Source organism: Phodopus roborovskii, unplaced genomic scaffold (assembly GCF_943737965.1).
Source record: "Phodopus roborovskii unplaced genomic scaffold, PHOROB, whole genome shotgun sequence".
Lineage (NCBI taxonomy): Eukaryota > Metazoa > Chordata > Mammalia > Rodentia > Cricetidae > Phodopus > Phodopus roborovskii.
In genome coordinates this window covers 20,133,416-20,152,258 of record NW_026126469.1, presented here as the reverse complement: position 1 = coordinate 20,152,258, position 18,843 = coordinate 20,133,416, and the positions used below count along the sequence as shown (strand labels likewise).

Genomic DNA, 18,843 nt, shown 5'->3' with positions numbered 1-18,843 from the left:
GAGCGGTGCTGACACCTGCTTGCAGTCCCAGCATCCAAAGCTCTGGGCTGTGCAAACCATGAGGGAAAAACCTGACCCTCAAGGCATGCACCCAAGCTGCCTTTTCTTTGTACGCCTCCAGATAGTGCTCTCAACCTGTCTTTGCTTTATATGGACAATAGATGCGTGACTAATTTTCATCTGTGAGCCTTTCTGCCCTTCTCATCCTTGGGCTGAAGCTGCTTTTCCCAATGCTTCCAATGTTCCCGAAGCCCAGACAGCCTGTGAGGTGCTGCCCCCCAGCGGGAAGGGCTGGCCACCACAACACGGAGGTGGAAAGGGCTTTCCAGACCAGCTGAGGCTGCAACTGCAGTGCATCTGGGTTCCACCCACCCACATACAGATGTGAAAGAGATGTGGTAGGAAGGAGTTTATGCTCTACAATTAGGGAGCTCCCAGAAAACGAAAGTGTTTAACGGAATGGACACTAGGTGCTTCAATACAAAGCCTCCCACTGTTTTGGATTTGTTATCCAATGGGAGTCTTGGGGCAAATTTGCCTTTTGTGGGAAAGATTATTTTTGGTATGGAGATTTGCCCACTTAACACCATGGGTGTCACTCTAAATGGAAACAACAACAACAACAAAAACCAAGTAGCCCCTCACATCTTTTTCAAAGACAGTATTGGTTAAAAAACAAAACAAAAGATCTTCATGGCTCTCTCTTGATCTGGCTCTTAGATGCAAGGAGGGGAATGTTAATAGGTATGGCTATTTCCGGTTATAGTTACTTACAACAGTTTCCTCATCACCAAATGGTTTGACAATGAGCCAGGCTATTTGTAAGGCTGGGGCTTAAAGACCAAGTTCTTATCACTACTCACTGTAAAGGATGCTTGACTTTCCCACCTGCATCTCGGTGTCATCATCTGATTCCCTTTTCTTAGTGAGAAACACAAGACCCTCCACGAGAGGGACACTCAGACTGCTGTGCTGGGGACAGTGAGCAGATGTTCTCCTTTGGGATACACCACCATGCTCCTGGACAATGACAGTGGTTAACTTTGAGAAACACTGCACATTTAGGTAGGAGCAAGGTGTTACTGCAAGCACAGGAGAGGAAGCACCCAGGGGACTTGATGGGCCTGTGCATGGAAGAAACTTCAGATCCAGAGTGGGAGGGCATCCTAACCAAGCTCCCCCCAACACTTTGACCATGTGAAAAACTCCCAGGAATGTTCTGGAATTGGAGCCACTTTCAGGGTGAGGTACTTGAACTTCCTTCCCCATCTAGTTTTCATAGAAGAGGAACCCTGCTGGGAAACAGTTATCTGCTGAGTGGGGGCTCAGCTTAATACTAGAAAGTTGCTAAGAAAATGACCCTAAGAAAACCCCCCAAACAAAACAAAAACCTCGTTCTAGGACAAAAGATATTCCCTTCTTGCTGATTAATATTTTAGGTTTCCTGGTACCTTAGAAGGGGTTACTCACACGCTTGTGCAGCCTGTTGGCAGCCTGCCTTGGTGAGCCTGAAGTCTAACTGGCAGAGAGAAACATCTTAATAAAGTCTATTTTTCCTGTAAGTACAGAAGTGGTAGTATCAGAAACAGATTTGAAAGTCATCAAAGAACAAGCTGGAGTCTGTAGTGGAATAGGAGTATCCACATTCTCGAAACATGGCCCCAGATCAGACCTAGGCAGAGCACACACCAGTTTATTTCGAATGCAACACAAGTCAGTGTTTTATGAGTATAACTTACTACATTAACATCAGATAAAAACAGCTTTCAAATGCATGCATAGAAAGTTAAGCATAGTCTTTGAGCCCCTTATTTCTAAATATACAAAAAATACATTTAAATTATATAATTTTAGTGAATCAAAGACTTATAAAATTACAATTTTTGTTTTCACAACATAGAAAAAAATACAAAAATGACTATATATATATATATATATATATATGGTTGTATAATTTTTTTTTCCCAAATTTCAAAGGAGCAGTATGTATTGACTTTGATGTTTTATAGTGGTTTATCTGAAACTCAGAACTGAATGTGATGTCCAGGTTGGACGACAGCAACATCAGGCTTTTATTAGAAATGAAAAGCAGCAGCACAATCGATCCCTCATCCGCCTCTTGGGCCTGGCATCAGTCACATCATCCTCTCATTCAGTTTGCTTTTAGAGGGGCTTTTCCGTCCAGGACAGTGCTTTATTCCATGACTAACTCCACGGGGTCTTTGATTATGGCACGAACACGTGCAATGAGTGGTCCTAACCTCAGCACGATGCAGATTAACACCATAGCTCTACAGAGCACTGCTGTGTACCTCAAAGAACCCATCCCTTCAAGCGGGCCCCTCGGGGAGATCTGAGGCAGTCAAGTGGATGTGGGGAAGATGTCTCTAAGTCTGACAAAGCACCCACAGAGAAGCACTTTCTTCGTTCACACCTCACCATTAGACATGACACTTGGGGAGGCTGGATATTCTCAATTTATAAAAGAACACAATTACCTCAAAGGAGAAATGAATGCATGTTAGGGATGAAAAAGGAAAAAAGAAAAAACCCTAAAATCTAGTTGCCAAGAAGATGACAGCCACCTTCACTCATCTGCTGTGCTGTCTTCAGTGCTCATGTCCAGAAGATTGAGACCAGTTTTGAAGGAAACTGGTGATTGTGTTCTCTTCACTGAAGTTCAGTTTGATGCAGTTCGGCCAACGCAGAAGGCCCGAGGAGGAGCCCTGTCCTTGGGCTGGACCATCTGTTTCTCACACCACCTTTTGCAATCATTCCAGTGCAACTATAGCAATCTCAGTCAGATACCGTAACACGGCTGACAAAACCCAAGTTGACTCTGCTTTACAGAAGTACAGTTTGGGGGAATAAAAAGCTAAGAAAACCTTTTCCACATATTTGTCTATCAAATACCGGAACAGATTCTGATTTCAACACAGACAAGTCAAGAGAGCTGGCTCGAGGCAGAATTCTAATGTTCCCTTAGACAATAACTTATTACACACCTGCCTGCATTAGCTTTTCTAGCTCCTATGAAAATACACGTTTGAAAATGTAGTTTTCATTATATTCTTCTGATTGGAATAATTATCTTCTAAATGACAATGGCAAGATTTTTAAAGCCTTAAAGGTAAACAAAGAAGAAAGAAGAAAGGAAACAAGGGAAGTGATTCTACGAGTGTGCTGTTTAAGGCCAAGTGCTTATCTAAACTTGGGCCTGGCATCTTTATCAGAACCTTGCTTTCTATTTTTAAAAGCAGAGTTTGCTGAGTGCACCATGAGGAGCAGTGGGCAGGGCAGTAACTTGTGTTTTGCCTGTCTCCTTCAAACCTTTCCTAAAGAGACTTAAATAGATGGTTATACAATTAAGTGCTGTGAAGACACTATTAGACGATGTCCAGAGTCACAAGCCAGCTGGTGGCTGCTCAAGTATCTAAACAGAAGAGTAAAAAATTGAAATAAAAAGGAAGTACATAAATTTATTTCTGGATGCTTTTCTGGACTACAGTGGTAAAGCAACACCTTCCAAGCATCTTTAATTACAGATTTTCTCCTCCTATGTAATGAGATGGACTTTGCATCTGTCAACGAGAACAACTCTAGGCCAATATACATCCGTGCTCTGAGCTAAGTATGATGAAGCCTCCCCCTCACACAGTGGCTTGTTACAATCTGACAGAAGCTAAGCTCCAGGTAAGGCTCTCTACAGTATACACAGACTTCCTAAATCCAAGCACGGTTCTTAGTGGCAGGCAGTAATGACTCAATTGAAAACAAATGAAAGGCTTTTAGTGGTTTTCTGGTTACAGGCACTACCCAAAGATTCACAGGCATATACATCTTGTAATTCATTCACTAGATATGAGGGGCTGGGTCCTAGCCAGAACTTCAGAGCATTCCAGAGAACAAATTGCTGCTTCAAAATTACAAAGAATTTCCAGCATGCAGTCAAGCACTTTGAGAAGGGAATGCTGAACACACTGCAGACTGCAACATAACTTCTACCGCAAGTTGGTGCAATGTCATTCATTACTCAGACTGTAACTCTCAAGAACTCAGTGTTACAGGTCTTTATTTGTCAGATACATGAAGGACATGGAGGAGATAAAGTACCAGCCCCTTCTAGCCATCACAGATACAGGAACTTCTGATTCGAGCATGCTCAGAGGACCAGCTAGGATGCTTTAGGGATCAGCTCTTTGAATTTTTAATCTTTATTTTTATTTTTTATAAAATCCCAGGCCCATGTGACACTGGATTTTGGTTTTTATTTTGTTTTTAATATTTTAAAAATAGTTCTTACTTATTTTCTATGAAATGTACTGGGAACTCAAAAAGTCTGCAGCATTTTTTGATCATGGAGAAGTTTGGTTTGGGATAGTGGTGTGGAGAGCTAGTCAGACTTCTTGTGTTCTTCGGAGCGAGAAAGGACCTTTCTTCTCTGGTGTACCATGTGGAAGTACAACTGGGGGAAAACTGGAAGACAAGAAGAGAGCAGTGGGTTAGGGAGCCTTTGTGAGCCCCATCCACTCAAAGCGCAGTCCTACCGACCAGCGGCGGTAATAAAGCAGGCCTGCAAAGGGAAGGACAACATGGAGAGTCTCCTGCTTCAGCTGAACAGTCAAGATGCCACAGGCCACCAAACAGAGTCATCATCATCTGTGCTGGGGATTAAAAGCAGTGTCACATATGTGAGGCAAGTTTTACTACTGAGCCAACCCTGTTTACACTCCATTAACTTTCACATTTATCCTAGTTAATTTCAGAACCTCCAGAGAGAGAAAGACAGCGATGGAGATGGAATAGGGTAGACAGCACCAGTGAGGGTAAACCAAGTGTCTAAGAGCTCACAGGGAACCTGGGATCAGGTTCTCAGGTAGGGGTGATAGCTATCCCTCAGGGCATGTCCTGAGAAAAGCTGGTCTAGGATTGGCAGAATGAGGAGGGAAGAGAAAGTCACAACCTTTGACTTAAAACATAACAAAGCTGGGTTGGGGTGTAGAAAAAGCCATGACAGAAGGAAAGCCAGTATCTTGGGGATGAGGGACTGGGAGGTCTTCATTCCTTGGTGTTGGTTCTTAGAAAAGGGACTGCCTCCCTTAGAGAATTATTTGGCAAGGGGGCTGGAGTTATTGGCATTTAGCATATGAAACCAGGGATGCTAAAATATCCCTAACTAACACCTGCTCACCACAAATGCCCAGTGGAGAAGCTGACTGAGCCACCGGCCTTCACACGGCTGCTGCAAACAGGGACATCCAGTCACCACATAAACACCGCATGAGGACCTCCCCTTCTCAGGAGCCCCGTTTCTGTTTCCCAGAGAGTAGTCTGTATTTGAGGGGAGGGGGCTTCTATTATTGCCAACTTTCCTGGGACAGTTTCTTATGTTTCAAACAGATAAACTATTTTATTTTTTGACTGTCTCCCAAGTGCTGAGGTTATCACTATGCTTGGCTTCAAGCTGATCAAAGAACTTCAAGAAGTCAGGAGGCATCAGTGATGTGGCCACCACCCCAGCCTGGTCCCACTCCATTTGCCGTTCCCAGGGAGGAAGTCACTCACAGAAAAGGCTCAGCTTTTACAAAGAAGTCAACAGTGACAGAACTATTTTGGTATGAAAGCAAGAAAATTTGACAAGCTCTATAATCTAAAAACTGGAAGTAAGGATATAATTAACCCATAGGGAGTGCTAACTGTAATCATTTAAAAATGCTGGGCCAGCCACATCCCTAGCTTTCCTGTAGGGAAGGGACTCTGAGCTGAGCTAGGACCTTCCTTGGCTGCATTTGTGACCACATTCCTCTCAGAGGGTGGCAATCCCCCATGGCTACTTCAGAGAACAGTACTAGAGGCTATTCATTAGGCCCCTCACTGGTAGTAAAAGCAGAAGATGGTCATGTGTTCCTTCAGTCCCATGGGAAAGAGCTTGAGGCTATCAGCAGGGTCACACTACAGAAACAGGACAGACAAATTTGGCTTTTTCTAAAATTAAAAAACATTTATTTAGTATGTGTGTATTGACTGTGTTTGCGCATGGAGGACAACTTGTAGGTGTCATCTCTTATTCTACCACGTGAGTTCTCAGGTTGCCAGGCTTGGCACTTTACCCAAAGACATCTTGTTGGCCCAGATGTGGCCCTTTCCATTCTATTACAATCGGCAGAGCTCCCCAGTGCTCTTGGTAGGGAGAAGGATGCTGGACACTAGATGCTCGTGGGCTGTCTTCTAGTTCCAGTGGTGACTTCCTGGCAGCTAAAGCACTAATACCGTCTTTATCAGAATGACCACTGTGATTCCTGACACAGGACTATTTAACTACATCCACCCATGCTGCTGAAAGCCTTGAAGAAAATATTAGTCTGAATAGGTAACTGAGAAATCTACCATCTTCTGTTGGTTCTGAACTGGAGAACAGAAAGGAGGCAAGAGGAAAGAACGAAGGTTAGGAAAGCAGAGCTCTGTGGCTGGAGATGAATCAGCTGTAAAAAGCATACATTTCTCCTGCAGAGTACCAGTTTGGTTCCTGGCACCCATGGGGGACAGCTAAAACCACCTTTAATCCTAGCTTCAGAGGATCTGATGCCTCTGGCTTCTTTAAGGATTATATACACAGACACATGCCCCACCCGTAACTAAACCTAAATCTTGATGCCTTAGTGAATAAAGGTGCTTGCTAAGCAAGTCTGGCAACATAACTTTGATCTCTGGACCATATGGAAATTGAGAAATGACTCTTTAAAGTTGTCCTCTGACTTCCACATGTGTGCTGTGGCATGTGTATACTGTGTTCTCCCAATAAATAATGAACATACAAGTGAAAAGAAAGTAAATCAGGGTTTTGGGCTGCAGATCCAGGCTAGTAGCAGAGTATGTGCCTCAGGCCCTGTGCTAATCTCTAGTCATCCTATCTCTCGGAAAAGGACAGCAGAGCTCTGCCCTTAGGCCTGTGCTTGCTCCCCTCTCCCTGAAGGCTAAGATGGAAAACCCTACAGTGCTGGCTCTATTTTCCACCAGGGGTCCCAGGGTCACAGAGGGCTGCTCATGCCTGACCTGATAGCCCAGCAAGAGGGCATCAGGAAGGCTGGCTACCAGGGAGAGAAGAGTGAGGCCGCCTTGGGAAACGCTCCTAGAATGAAGGCCTGGCCAGCAGTGGGACTCTGGCAAGAACCCCAAGGTTGGACCCTGGATCACCTTGTAGAGGTGTGAGTCTAAGCCGCCTTCCCTGTCCTTCCCAGTCACATAGTGTAGGACAGATCCCCTGCTTTTCAGAATAGAAACAAACACTAAGGTGCCCACGGGGTTGCTATTAGGCGAGAAGTAAAACCACTGCTATACCTTGCTGCTTTGGAGCTGAAAAAATGAAGCTCTAGGAAGGAAGCAAACCTTGAAAGGTGAAAACCGTGCATTTGTGTAATCTTCCAGATTTACCTTTTGTTTCAACATCCAGAACCTTTCCCATGTGAAGAAAACGGTTAGATGCCAGGGTTCTAGCATTAAAAGGGAGGGTTTAGTAATGAATAGAGTGGAAACCGAGTCATGAAGCAGGACTTGTGTCCAAGAATTTCTTTAAATGTTCATAAGAAATCTGGATGGAGTGTCTTTCCTCACAATGCATACAATGCAATTTTCCACAGAGGGACACAAACATGTCATTTATGATGTTTAGGGTGACTCACTAAAGAAATCAAGTTTATCACTGTTTGAATTTAGAAGGGTTTAGGGGAGATTCAGAGTTACAGAGGCTACAATAAAGCCAAATGAGAGGATGCATCAGCCTGGGTTGTTCTTGAGTCTAACAAGATCCTTTTGGAATACAGAAACCAAGCAGAGGAGTTATGCTGAGCAGAACCTGAGAAAAAGACACATGCCTCACCATCAGCAATGAGAACTCCCTGACAGCACCATCAATGTGCCCTTTCCGTTCTAACCCTGTGTACTCAAAGGTACACTTGATTTTCCGTACATTTAAGCCATCAGTGGTTCTATTAGAATAACAGGAAGCCACATTGAAGGGAACACTCTGTCCTATTCTGAGGGTTTTGTACTCAACAAGAAAATGAGAAATGTTGAAAAATAATACATTTGTTTTTATTTTGTTATTTGTTTCTTCTAGTCAGCTACTGATCTCTTAAAATAAAGTAAAGCTGTCTATTTTGATTTAGTAAGCAATGCAAAAATCTTTTTACAATGTTTTTCACAAACCATAATAAAGAATTCTCAAGAGGCAGGAAAATAATGCCAAGGTAAGAACTTCAGTAGTTTTTTGCTTTCTCCTCAGTACTCCCCTAACACAGGGTTGACCTAGCCTCTTCAGTGTTTCAGACCCATACACTGAGAAGGGTTCATCTTTATTCAGTCATTACCAGGGAAAATTCCTTCTGATAGTCAGTAGTCAATAAAGACCAAAGTGTCCCTATCAATGAGCTACATATCAGAGACACAGCAAAGATGTAACTATAGTTACCACAGAGCTGACTTTTAGCACATAACTATACTTACGTGGAATGTAGGAGATCATTACCAGGATCAGGAATGCATGGTAGTCAAAGGAGAAGTTGTATTTGTTAGGTAAGCTGATAGAGTACAGGCCAGCCTGTCGGACAAAGGGGAGAGCTGCATATATTGTGAGCAGTTCTCCTGTCACTCCCATTGGGTACAGAACGATGAAAAGTGTGTACCTGAAACAAAACAAAACAAAATCCTCACTGTGTGGCTCAAAGCTATGTTTAGAAGCAGTCTTCTCAAAAAGCTATTGTCTGCATTTCCTGATCACCTGTCTATATTCTGCCTTTACAAGCCAATTTGAAAAGGGCCCATTGTAGGTGTTTCTAGATGTTCTAAAGCAAAGTGAATGCACTCAGCCAGGCTCAAAACTCAGCTTCTTCAGAACACACATCTTTAGAACAACGGAGGTAGAGCAGGGCCTTAGACCACAACGAAGTCCTTCCCCATGGGGGTGGAGCGGAAGGAGATGGAACAGCTACCAAAGAATTCCTAGAGCACACCAAGCTGCACGTGGACTGAAGAAAACAGCACATTACACAAGTACTGTCTGTTATTTTCCAAACCTCTAAACATGAAAATAGAATCTTGACTAATTTCCTAATGACTTTGAATTATTTTCACTTTAAAAAATTTTATTTTTTTAAAAAGAATTCAGAGGAGCTGGAGAGATAGCTCAGTGGTTAAGAGGCCTTGCTGCTCTCATAGAGGACCAGGGTTCAATTCCTAGCACCCACATGGTGGCTCATAGCCATCTATAATCCCAGTTCCAAGAGACCCAAAACATTCTCTGACATCTGCAGGCATCCGACATACATGTGGCACACATACATGCCTCCTGGCAAAACATTTATGTACATTAAACAAACAAATAAACAAAAAGAATTCAGAGGGCAGGAACTAGTAGCACAGGTTGGACCTACAAACTATATTCCCTGTTGCCAACCTACATCATGAGATAGGGTCACGGGAAAGAATTGTCCATAGACCACAGAGAAAAATGAGCCAAAGAATTCTCCAAGAGTACAGGTGGGTTGGGAGCTATCAGCTTCCCTTCTTCTTTTTCCTGAATATAGTTTATTCAAATAATAATAATAAAAGCAAAAAGGCTCATATACCTAAAATGTTAGAAATGGATGCTGTTCCTAACGTAATCACTGAGCTCTTAGACTATCTATCAACAGCTGTTTTCCCTCTGGGAAATGAGGAGTCTCAGCTCCAAAGTGAGTTTGGAGCTTTTTGCTGTATTCTCACCCTCTAGTCCTTCATGCATATAATCACAACTGGATAAACAGATATGCCATCAGCCTTTTGCCCAAGTCATAACTGAATTTTTTTATTATTATTATTATTATTATTATTATTATTATTATTATTATTCGACAACAGCCTCACTCTGTGGCCAGAAGTTGTAGGACTTCTCCTGCCTCAGCCTCCCAAGTTCTGGGATTAGAAGGGGTGGGCCACCATGCCTGAAGTCTTATTTGAATGTTATTGGTAAAAATGATCAAAGCCAAATAAAACTCATAAGCTAACCATGTAATGTTTGTTATTAAGTAAAAATGACCTTAAGAATCATAGTTTCTTACGAAACAAGACTAGGAGATACAGCTATGAACCAGAAATCACCATAATAGGACAAGTTCATCAGCTAAAATGAATAAGGAAAAAAAAATAGATATTAAATCCCTATTAAATAACAACTGAAAACTGATTTCAATAAAAATAATCTACGACATGAGACAGTATTTCTGGTGAAATCCCTCCATCTCATCCAATTGTAGTTTGGGGATGTGGAGGCAATATTCAGACAAATACGGTGATAGGTGACTTCAAAGTTAGTCTTTGCTGTATGTATTTCTTTACCTGGCCCATTTGATGATGTAAGGCAAATGGTTTAATAGACTGAATGTGTAAAAGGAGTAACGGATAATTTCCGTGATTGTCCAGGCAATAACAAACAGAAGAACACTGTCTTCACTCTGCACCTGGAGGAAAAGAAGAAAGATGTAAGAGCAAACAAAGGAACACGTGGAAAGAGGCATTTTAAAGTGTGCAGTGCCTGCAGGGCTGTCCAGTCACAGCTACAGTCTCTGTTCTCAATGGCTGTAGCATGACTTAGAAAGGGCTTGCTGACCAAAACGCAGGTATTATAACAGTCCTGCAGAGATGGTGATAGGAGACTGGGCTTATGGACCAGGAGGAGCTGGCTGCTGGGATGGGAAAGCGGATGAGCTGGATCCCCCAGGAAGAAACAAATACAGCAAGTTTCTTTGCTACTCTGATGAGGGGAAAGTGAAGTGACACTGGTGGGAGTCAAAAGGAGGTTGGTAGAGAGGCTAGGAGGACACGCTGGTGGGAAGCCGAGGCTCCATCACCAAGAACTGCAATGCAATCGGTGTGACAGCTGGGAATCTGAGGACATTTCAAGAAGGAGAATGTGAGGATTAAAGCACAGGTGGGTAGGATGAACTGAAGAAGGAAGAGAAGGAGGAAGGAGGAGGAGGAAGACTATGCAGCAGTCAGGCAGTTATGTTGGGGCACTGATGGCTTCTTCCCCAAGCCCAGGCTTATACTCTCCTCTGTGAGAAGAAAAGCTGTCATGTTGTCGAGTCACAGGAGGCATCTAGAACCAACAGAGATTTGACACTGCCTGCCTTTATGCTGGAAAAATGATAACCCTGTAAAGTGCCCTTACATGTTTTATAGGTGCTGTCCCCATGCAGAACTAATGGCTGTAATATGAACTGCAGCATCCTCCCATGCCACTCTAGCTGGGTTTATGATGATTTTCTGTGAGCAAAAACCAATACTGTGTACTGTGATTCACTTCAGTTTCCCATACCCTACGTAGTTGGTGAGTTGCATGTGAGTTAGAAATCCAACTCAGTAAACTAAGCAGACTACTATAGGCTATTTTACCTGTCTCATCTCAACACTTAGAAGTAAAGGTACAGCCTTCATTTTTGCTTCTTTCCATCTGCAGAGCCAACAGATTTTAGCACTTACATTCTTTCTCAGAAAGTCTACCTGGAGCAATCCACCTACACGGTGAAATAAGTAGTCATTTACATAGCTATTAACTAAATTGCCCTGACAAAGAACTTCATAAATGCATGGTTACTATTCTCTAAAAATAATAAGAATTTTAGACTGTCGAGAGCAGGAGTACTTTCTGCTTTCTTGGTGCTTTTCTATTAGCCACAATAAGGCCAGAGTGAAGCACCTTCAAAGCCCATGCTGAGGGCCTTGGTCTGCCCGTGAGGCTTTGTGTAAAGCCTACTGATACTAAAATCTACGTTCATAGGATGTATTGTTTTTTCATGGATTTTGCAACCCTCTTTATCTGACACTGATGTATGGTTTTTATTGATTTTATTTTACTACTATTTTTTAGAGCTATAGCTAAATCCTTGCGTAAAGACCCCCAGTAGGAAGCTCCTCCAGTGTCTGGTATTCTACATCATCTTCAAAGAGTATGTGCTTTAACTTAGCTCAGCACTTGATGCTTTCCCCAGGAACAAGCTCCACAACTATCTGTGATGCAAAGGGATCAATCTACTCAGCTCACTCCAAAATCCAATTCCTTTCTTTTTAATACCTAATATTGATTGTGTTGAGTTAGTGGCCCGCACATAGGCAGGTAACTAATGAGCAGATGAACCTCAAACTTCTCACTTTGACCCAGCCAAACAGGTGGTCCGAAGAACAGGCAGCTCATACACAGTCTGCGTTTGCTTAAGTCTCTTTTAAAGGCTGGGACTAGGGACTAGGGGAATGGACATGTTGTACAATTATAACAGCAGATTCATCCTTGGTATCAGAAGGGATTTGGGAAGCTACAGAGATGGCCTAGAGGTTAAGGGCACTTCCAGAGGACCTAGGTTCAATTCCAAGAACCTACATGGTGGCTAACAACCATTCTTAATTTTGGTTTCAGAGGATCCAATTTGGCCTTCTTCTGTCCTCTGTGGGCACCAGGCACACTCAAGGTATACAAACATACATGCAGGCAAAACACCCACATACATAAAATTAAAAATGAGATTTGGATAAAGCTAGAGGTCAAATCTTTCTGATTTGCAGATAATTATTCAATAATACAGAACAAGGGCAAAATGTAGTAAGTTAAAATCAATAAGCTGACTGTGGAAGTATGGATGAAATTATCCCCATAAGGTCATAAGAAGTGGCCCTATTAGGCTTTGCTGGAGTAGGTATGTATGGCCTTGTTGGAAGAAATGTGTCACTATTGGGGTGGGCTTTGAGGTCTCATATATGCTCAAGCCAGGTTCAGTATCTCAGTTTACTTCCTGTTGCCTGCACATCAAAATGTAGGAATCTCAGCTTCTTCTCCAGCACCATGTCTGCCCACACACCGTCATGTCCTGCCATGATAATAAACCTCTACATCACTGATCTGTAAGTCACCCCAATTAATGCTTTCCTTTATAAGAGTTGCCGTGGTCATGGTTATTTCTTTGCAGCAATAGAACCCTTAACTAAGACAATGACCAACAAGACTGGAATTGGTGTCTATAACTCATGTCACAACAGTATTAGTCACAATAGTCAAAAGGTAGATGATACGCAAAGGTACATCAATGGATGAATTCTTCAACAACTGCATACATGTATGCACATACATAATATGAAATATTATTAAGCCTTAAGAAAATCCTTACAGATGCTACAACATGGATGAATCAACCTTGAAGACTATTTTCAGTTAAATATGCCCTTCACAAATAGACAAATATTGTATGATTCCACTCGCATAAGTATGTGAGTAGTCAAATTCAGAGATAAGTAAAGACAGAGGTTCCTAGGAGTTGGTCAGGAAAATGGGGAATTACACCTTAACTGATATGAGTTTCACTTTGGGAAGCTGAAGAAAATTCTATAGATTGAAGGCAATCATGGACTTCTGTACAGACCCTGGCTATGGTGGTTTCCCCTCCATAGGCTCATGGGGAATGTCACTATTAAGTAGTGTGGACTTGTTGAAGCAGGCATGGCGTTGTTGGAGGAAGTGTGCCTCTGTCTCTTCCTGCTGCCTTTGGATCTGGATGTAAAACTTCTAGATACTTCTCCAGCACCATATATGCCTGTGTGCTGCCATGCATGCCACCATGACAAAAATGGACTAAGCCTCTGAACTGTAAGCCAGCTCAAATTAAATGTTTTCTTTATAAGAGTTGTCATGAACATGGTATCTCTTCAAGGCAATAGAAACTCTAACACTAGTTGGTACCAGGGACTAGGGTATAGCTGTGATAGCCCTGACCATGCTTTTGTTTAGAGGAATGTGGACTTTGGGAATCTGGATTAGAAAAGCAGTTGAATGCTTTAAGTGGGGCTTAATGGCCCATCCTAGTAGGAGCATGGAAGACAGTGGATGGTTCTGAGGATGATTTAAACTGTGGGGACTGGCTCAAGAGATTTTGGAGAAGAATTTTTGTATGTGACCAAGAAGCTGTCCTTGTGATATTTTGGTGAATAATGTGGCTGCTTTCTGTCCTTGTCTTAAAAAAATCTGCCTGAGGCAAAAATGAAAATAGTTTTGGATTAATTGCGTTAGTAGAGGAAATCTCAAACAGCCTAGTACCGAGTCTGCTGTGGGGTCATTAGTGTTCACTCATGCAGATTTACAATGAAAAGGAGCAAAATGAACAAGGAAAAAACAAAACTTACAATCTGCTCCCTCATGCCCTCCTCTCCCCTCCTCTTTTTCCTACCTCCCTCCCCCTCCTCCCATGCTCCCAATTTGCTTGGGAGATCTTGCCCCTTTCCAAAGGGGTAGTAGGAAGTGGAATGAAACTAAATTCTGTGTTCAAGGAGATTAACAGATTAGACAAAATCCTGATGTTAAATGAAATAAAGGGAGTGGTGACCTCAGGGCAAGGTCCTTCCTACCCAGCTAAATTTCCAGTTTGTGAAAAGGATTAAAGAAAGCTTAGTGTGTGGTATACACTTTAATTCCAGCACTTGGAAGGCTGAGGCAGGCAGATCTCTGAACTCACAGAATAGCTTGGTCTACAGATCAAGTTTCAGAACAGCCAAGTATAGGCAGTGAAGAAAACCATGGAAAACAGGGTGAAGATGTAATTGAACAAGGGAGCCATGTTTCAGCCCCAGCAAGCAGCAGAACTTGATAGCTTCAGAACCTTCAGTTCTGCCTGTAGAGTCAAGAATAGAAAGGGTTATGGAATCTCCCTCCATGACTAAGGAAAGGCATTGGAGGCCAGATGTGTGTTGGGAGTGTCCCTGGATGGAGGCCCAGAGAAGCCACTGTGTGAAGCTGTGAAGCCTCGATTGCCTTGGAGACTCCAAAATGTTAGAGAAGCCAGAGCTGTGGGACCTGCCAAGGAGAGCTGCTCACAGGGAGTGGAAACAGCCCAGGAGAAAGAAGTGTGCTGCAGTCAACAAAGCGGAAATGACTTGGAGATCTGAAGAGTGCTTTGACATCAGGCATGGAGATGCAGAGTATGAAGTTTGCCCAGCTGGTTTTTGGTCTTGCTTTGGTCCAGATTTCCTCACTATTCTTTTCTACCTTTTTGGAATGGTAATGTATATCCTGTGTCATTATATGTTGGAAGTATATGATCTGCTTTTTATTCTGATTTTAAGAGTACACGAATCTCAGCAGAGACTTTGGACTTTTACAGGGTTGAGACTATATAGATTTTAGGGACTTTAAAGTTAAACTTAATGCATTTCTGCATTATGATATGGCTACAAGCCTATGGGAGCCAGGGAGTGGAATATGGTGGTTAAAAAAAAAAAAAAAAAAAGGCTCCATAGGCTCACAGGGAATGGCACTATTATGAGGCATGGTCTTTTTGGGGGAGTGTGCCTCAGTCTCTTCCTGCTGCCTTCAGATCCAGATGTAAAACTTTCAGCTCCTTCTCCAGCATATATATGCCTGTGTACTGCCATGCTTCCTATCATGATGACAATGGACTAACTAAACCTCTGAAACTATAAGCCAGCCCCAATTAAATGTTTTCCTTTATAAGAGATGCTATGGCACAGTGTCTCTGCACAATAGAAATCGTAAGACACCAGCTTATGAATGCCAGGGATGAGAGCCAATAGACTAAGAGGGATTACAAAACTTGCATTCAGCATTCATACACTTAGTACTGCAATCCTGTTCCTAAGACTATGTTTTAAATAGATCAGACACCAGCTAGGAAGCAGAGTCAGTCAAAAGAATTCTTGAACTAGCTAGCAGAGCGTAGCCTAGAAAAGGAAACAGAGGGCATGTATTTTAAAGCGTGTAAAAAGGACATCACTATATGAGACCACTGGATTAGACTAGTGGGTAAAAGAAAAAGGCATAAGATGCTGGTCTGAAACCAGGAAACTGACCTAACAAACCAGCTGGCAAAGAACACCTGCTACCTCCTAAAGTTACAGGATTCTGGACCTTGGACTTAAAACTCAAACCAAGGCCAGGAACAAGGAAGAGTCCTTAGAGGATGGTGGGAGAGTTGAATGGGACCTGGGGCAAGGATGTCCTGTATAGTGCCTTGAAAAGGAATAGTACTTATTACCTTTGCCTTGAAAGTCACTAGGCTGGCTAACACACTGAGACCCAGCAGGAGTGCAGGGGTGGAGGAGGTGGAGACTGAGGGGGAGAATAAAAATCTATTGGTGGCTGGGTAGGTGGGTCTAGAATATTTTATTCTCCCTAGATGCAAAGGTCTTCAGCAGACCATGTCCCATCATTCAGTATTCTTAGTTCCAGTACAAGTCTGGTGCTAGGGCAGTGTGGAATTCATGCCTCTTACATTGGATGAAAACTTTTTGTTTTGTTTTTGAAAGCAAGAGTTAGGACTATTATTCTAACAAGTGGGGACCCTCCCACCTATTAAAGGGTAATGTTTCAGAGAGAAATAAATGATTAATAGCTTTCACAGAAGTTTTTAAGCTAGTGTAGCTTACAGAGGCATTTGAGAAGGAAAAGGACAGTTTTCAAAGGGTTCAGCTCAGTACTCATTGTTTTCTTGTTTTGGAGGCAGTGTAGCCCTGGGTGGTCTAGGATTTACTAAATAGCTAAGCTGATATCAAGTCTGTCATTGTCCTCCTGCACCTGCCTCCTGTGTGCTGAGGGTACAGGGATGAGCCACGACTGGCAACTCAGCTATTTCAAATTAAGAATTAGAGACAAACAGCTATATTAGTTATCAATTATAAGAAGAGCTCATTGAACTATGGAAGGGCATAAAGCATCATATGATAGTGAAAGAATGTTCTAAAACTAGATTAAGGTATGTTGGTTGTTAAATTTACCAAAAAGTGGTGAATAATTAAAATGGTGAATTTCTAAAAATTGCAATGTTAAAAATTAAGCTTTTAACAAGATTCTCTATAAATAAATAAATATTAAATAACATTAACCTTTAAGGATGAATAAGGTTGCCCAAGAAAAAAGGGAAAAGGGTGATGATTGGGAGTTCCTGAGGCTTAGAAAGGACAGAGGGCAGAGTTAGGGTAGGCTTCCCCAGATGTCTTTTTTCTTAACACAGGGTCTGTATTCTAGGCTGGCTTCAGGCTCCCTATGTGGCTAAGGATGACCTTGAAATTCTGACTCTTCTGTTTACACCTCTTGGGTGCTAGATTACAGGCATGCACCACCATACTAATTTATATAGTGCTGGGGTTTTAATTGAGAGCTTTGCATGTGTTAACTGAGACACTTCCCTGTCCCCCAAGAGTCTCACAGTTGTGTTCAGAGATGCATGCTCATAATAAGGGCACACAGAGGGTAGAGGCACCTCGCTGGTACAATATGCTATGGGCTAGATCCCACTGCACACCACAGGCATAGGTCCTGTCCCTGATCTGAAGCCAGGGAGGAGGTAGTGTGTAGGTGGCTTGTGTGGTTTAGCCAAGGGAGTTTACACAGAAATTCAAGCTGGAGAAACAAATGGGCACAAGAGAAAAACCTTTACACACAAATAGCATCATATGTCTGACTTTAAAAGGCACAGGGACTATCAGTGCATGGAAAGCTGTCACTTTTGTTACATTCAAAGAAAAAAACAGATGGTGCACATAAGAAAGCTGCTATTGTAGAGACCCCATTCTTCTTGGTCCTTTGAAACCTGCTGCTTATCACTCCATTTATGCCAAAGAACTCCAGAGAACAACCTTTATGGCAAGCCTTCTTTCCTCTTCTTAATACCCCTTTCCCTGGGACCAGAGGCTGTCCTTGAAAACAGTATGAAGAGGTACGTCTCACTATGCCCAGGCAGACTGCACACCCTAAACAGTCCAATGGCTCCAGAGATTGAGGTGTTCAGGGTGGCAGCATGGCTGGCTGTAGTGAGTGCTTTTTCTAACTTGCAGGTAGCTGGCTTCCTGACACAGCCTCACATGTGGGTGGAGGAAGCTTTTTGGTATTCTATAAGGGTTCTAATTCTTCACGAACTCAACCCAATAAAATTGTCCCCCAATGGTTCCTGTCCAAATACCATCAACATTAGTGCCTTGTCTTCATCACACACATCTGGGCAATGTATTTGCATGTATGCAGTAGGTGGGGCATGATGTGCTCCAGAGCAATGTTCTAAAACCAAACACTGAAAATATTTTTCTCTAAGAGTCCCTATATAGTAGATAACTTGAGTTGTGCATGACATGAAAACTTTAAAAAATCTTGGTTGCTTTTTATACCCCTTAAAAATGCAAAAATGTCCAGCAGTGGTGGCACATATCTTTAATCCTAGCACCTGGGAGGCAGAGGCAGGTGGATCTCTGTGAGTTCAAGATTAGCTTGGTCTACATAGTAAGTCTCAGGCCAGACAAGGTTACTGTGGTGAGGCTACCAAAAAAAAAAAAAAAAAAAAAAAAAAACCATTAAAATCTGCAGGCTTGATTTGACCCCTATTCTAGGTTCTAGGTTCATTTAACTTCCCAACTTTGCTCTTCCTATGACTCCTCTTTACCACAAAAAATGGTGTCTTTCTCCAGAATTCTTTTAAAAAGTTGAGTTTGAAGGACAGGAGGGCAGTCAACATGATTTCTCTTTGTGGCAGGGATATAGGTTATCTAAGTGATAAACCTAGAAGGTACATCTAGGGTATACAACTGCATGTGCTACACTTTCATCAAGTGGCAAGGTGGGTGTTTACATCAGAATCACCACTCGTGAGTCACTAGGCAACAGGAAGTCCAGCCCCATTCTGTGATCACTGCTACACTGACTGAAATGATGTCCCATGGACACATGACTGTCTATGGCCAGGGGCACTGTGGAAAAAGAAATATTCATACAAGGCCATGGGCTGTTGACATCACCACATCTCAGTAATCTTTGTGTCTGTCAAA

At 42.5% G+C, this 18,843-nt stretch overlaps 2 protein-coding genes across 3 annotated transcripts in view; one reads left to right on the top strand and one right to left on the bottom strand.

Moving 5' to 3' along the window:
- Positions 1–18,843, top strand: part of Dtx3l (deltex E3 ubiquitin ligase 3L) — a 795,722-nt gene that overhangs the window by 755,625 nt on the left and 21,254 nt on the right. The gene's annotated exons all lie outside the window — the stretch shown is intronic.
- Hacd2 (3-hydroxyacyl-CoA dehydratase 2) overlaps positions 1,678–18,843 on the bottom strand; it is an 86,934-nt gene continuing 69,768 nt past the window's right edge. Inside the window, exons 5-7 of one of the 2 annotated variants that reach the window (XM_051191409.1) lie at positions 10,372–10,493; positions 8,503–8,681; positions 1,678–4,476 (exon numbers count right to left, since the gene is read on the bottom strand). In XM_051191409.1, the coding sequence (XP_051047366.1) occupies positions 4,394–4,476; positions 8,503–8,681; positions 10,372–10,493 (384 nt within the window). In that variant the 3' untranslated portion in view covers positions 1,678–4,393. Of the gene's footprint in view, positions 4,477–6,058; positions 6,408–8,502; positions 8,682–10,371; positions 10,494–18,843 lie in introns of those variants that run through there. The other variant, XM_051191410.1, reaches the window with a different exon arrangement.